The sequence below is a fragment of the Sardina pilchardus genome, chromosome 6 (assembly GCF_963854185.1).
Source record: "Sardina pilchardus chromosome 6, fSarPil1.1, whole genome shotgun sequence".
NCBI classification, from domain to species: Eukaryota; Metazoa; Chordata; class Actinopteri; order Clupeiformes; family Clupeidae; genus Sardina; species Sardina pilchardus.
Window position 1 is genome coordinate 28,365,067 of NC_084999.1, and position 2,500 is coordinate 28,367,566.

General features: G+C 46.9%; 1 protein-coding gene across 1 annotated transcript in view; it reads left to right on the forward strand.

The window, feature by feature from the left end:
- LOC134083136 (glycoprotein endo-alpha-1,2-mannosidase-like protein) overlaps window positions 1-2,500 on the forward strand; it is a 15,327-nt gene that overhangs the window by 3 nt on the left and 12,824 nt on the right. Inside the window, exons 1-2 of the mRNA XM_062539302.1 lie at window positions 1-508; window positions 1,708-1,817. The exon at window positions 1-508 is cut by the window's left edge and continues 3 nt beyond it. Coding sequence (XP_062395286.1) covers window positions 1-508; window positions 1,708-1,817 — 618 coding nt within the window. The remainder of the gene's footprint in view (window positions 509-1,707; window positions 1,818-2,500) is intronic.

Consider the following 2,500-nt stretch of genomic DNA (forward strand, 5'->3'; position numbering starts at 1 on the left):
GCCCGGCTTAGGCGGAAAGCGTGTATGGCTCTCTTCCTCTTCACACTCTTTGTGTTCGGGACCCTTATGGGTTTGCGAACCTTGAAACCCAGCGAGGGCTTTTCGGACCTGGCCCCAGGGCTGGAACTCATGGCAGGGGTCGGGGGGAAGGTTGACCGTCGCTCAGCGTCCAGCGGTGGGGCAGTCTCTCCGGGTAACGCTCGGGTTGGTGCCGGCGACACAAAAGCATCTCTCTCCAACTCTGGCCAGGACAAAGGTATTTTTTACGACGTTCACATATTTTATTACATGTGGTATGGAAACCCACAACTGGATGGGAAATACTTGCATTGGGACCATGTTCTGGTTCCACACTGGGACCCGAAGATTGCCGCAAGTTACCCCACAGGCAGGCACACTCCTCCAGACGACATCGGCTCAAGCTTTTACCCAGAGCTGGGTCCGTACAGTTCTCGGGAACCGGAGGTGGTGGAGTCTCACATGGAACAGATCGAAGCAGCGGGAGCAGGTAGAGTTTAAAGGTGCAGTTATAATTCCCTACCGATTCAAACAGTGGTATTGCCGAATGCCGACCCTCATGTCCATACTGTTGACCCATGTATGACCTATGTGTTATGCGTGATTATGTACAAAGAGCCTGTGCTCTTAGACTATACGGCATTGCATTGTGAAAAAGCGACGACTTTTCAAAGACACCTCACGCTCACGCCATACCTGAACAAGTAAGATTGGCAGTGAATTCAGCACCTTTGGAAAGGACAGCTCCTAGGAGCATAAACAGTCGTCGCCCTGGCTTTTAAGTTTTAGGTCTCCTGTTGTTTTCAAGTGGTAAGATGATTAAAGTGACTAACGATAACAAGAGGGGATAATTTAGGCTATCGTTAACATAGCCTACCAATCATGTTCAGTGCTCAAACTAGCCCATCAGCCGCAGTACTTTAAATAACCAAGTGATTCGAGAGTTACACACATTAATAAGCAGCAACAGAAGCAAAGCGTCTTTTCTGTGCGCACATTAGTGGTTTTGGAGAAAACAGTGTTGAGCCTAAGTGGTTGGAATGTGCAGCTGTGGTGTTCTGTGGCCTGTAGCTGGGAATTTAAACATTTATGGCATCCCTACAAGGGTTTAGACAGCGGCGTGGGCGTCCTCTTCGCCGCATCGGCTTCAGTGGTTATTGTATCCACTCTGAGCAACTTACACTGACCCTGACAGATGGGCCACGGAACGCCAAGTTGAGGACGCCAAACAAGTCCATTTAATTAAAGCGATAGCTCAAATATGCTCACAACAAATGTGAAAGGTTTCGGTTTGCTATGTGACGGATGTTTTTCTTCCGGGACGCATTGGAGAAATGAAAAGCCAAGAAGCAATTTAATAAAACTTATTCTTGAACTTATTCTGTAAATTCAACTGAACGTCCGACATGGCGTGTAAAGGAGCTATAACCTATGCAATTATATAATGGTCCAGAAGGTTTTCCCTCCAGCATGGCAGCATTATCATTACAGTGAAACTAGAATTGCTAAATACCCCTGGCCTGGGGTTCCAGTGAGCGCAACACATTTGGAAACTCAGACTCAAAATGTTTAGGGCAAATGTAAGGAGCACTGAGAATGAGTGGACCGGATGTCCGCAGTTGGGATGCAGTACTGATGGTCTCTTATGTGTTAGACCTTCATTCAGCACATTGCTCTGTTCACTGTTAGGAGTGGTGGTGGTGTCCTGGTATCCCCCTGGCCTGTCCGATGACAATGGAGAACCGACGGAGGACATTGTGCCGGCCATCTTGGAGGCTGCACACAGACATAGCCTCAAGGTAGGTTTGTGCTGAGAGCAACACTGTAAACATGAGCAGGCAATGGTAGCAAAAGGTTTGATTTTTTATGTATGTGCTGAGACTCCCAAGTTCATGTCTCCCCAGGAGACAATTGCAAGGCCAATGCCAGATGAGCAACTTTATAAAATAGTAACTAGTTTGGAGGAACCTATACCCAGAAACTCTGTGACTTACGACTTTAGTTCAGCCATTCACTGAAAATGAATGAAAAAAACATAAGTCTTATTATTTATGTATGGAAGAGATTGTGTATCATTTACTTCCAGGTCCTCCAGAATAAATAAACAAACAAACAAACAAAGAGGTCTTGGTGGAGGCGACCCAGGATAGTTTGTATATATAAGAGCAGCCGAGCACAGTTTGTTTTTCACTTATGGCTGGGGAGCTGCTCGGAGCATTACAGCGCTGCATGCTTGGGTGGTGAAAGCGAGTCCTTTTAATAGAACTGAGATGCGCTAGCTTTCACAGCTCACAGACACAGACAAGCCACAAGAGACACATTCTCACTGGGCACATCATGACCGAGGGCCAATTAGGTCGGAAAATGCTCTCTGAGGGACAAACAACTGTATATCGATGTGCTCTCCCTTTCTCTCTCAGGCACTCTCCATCTCTCTCTCTTTCCATCTCTCTCTCTCTCTCTCAGTCACTCTACATCTCTC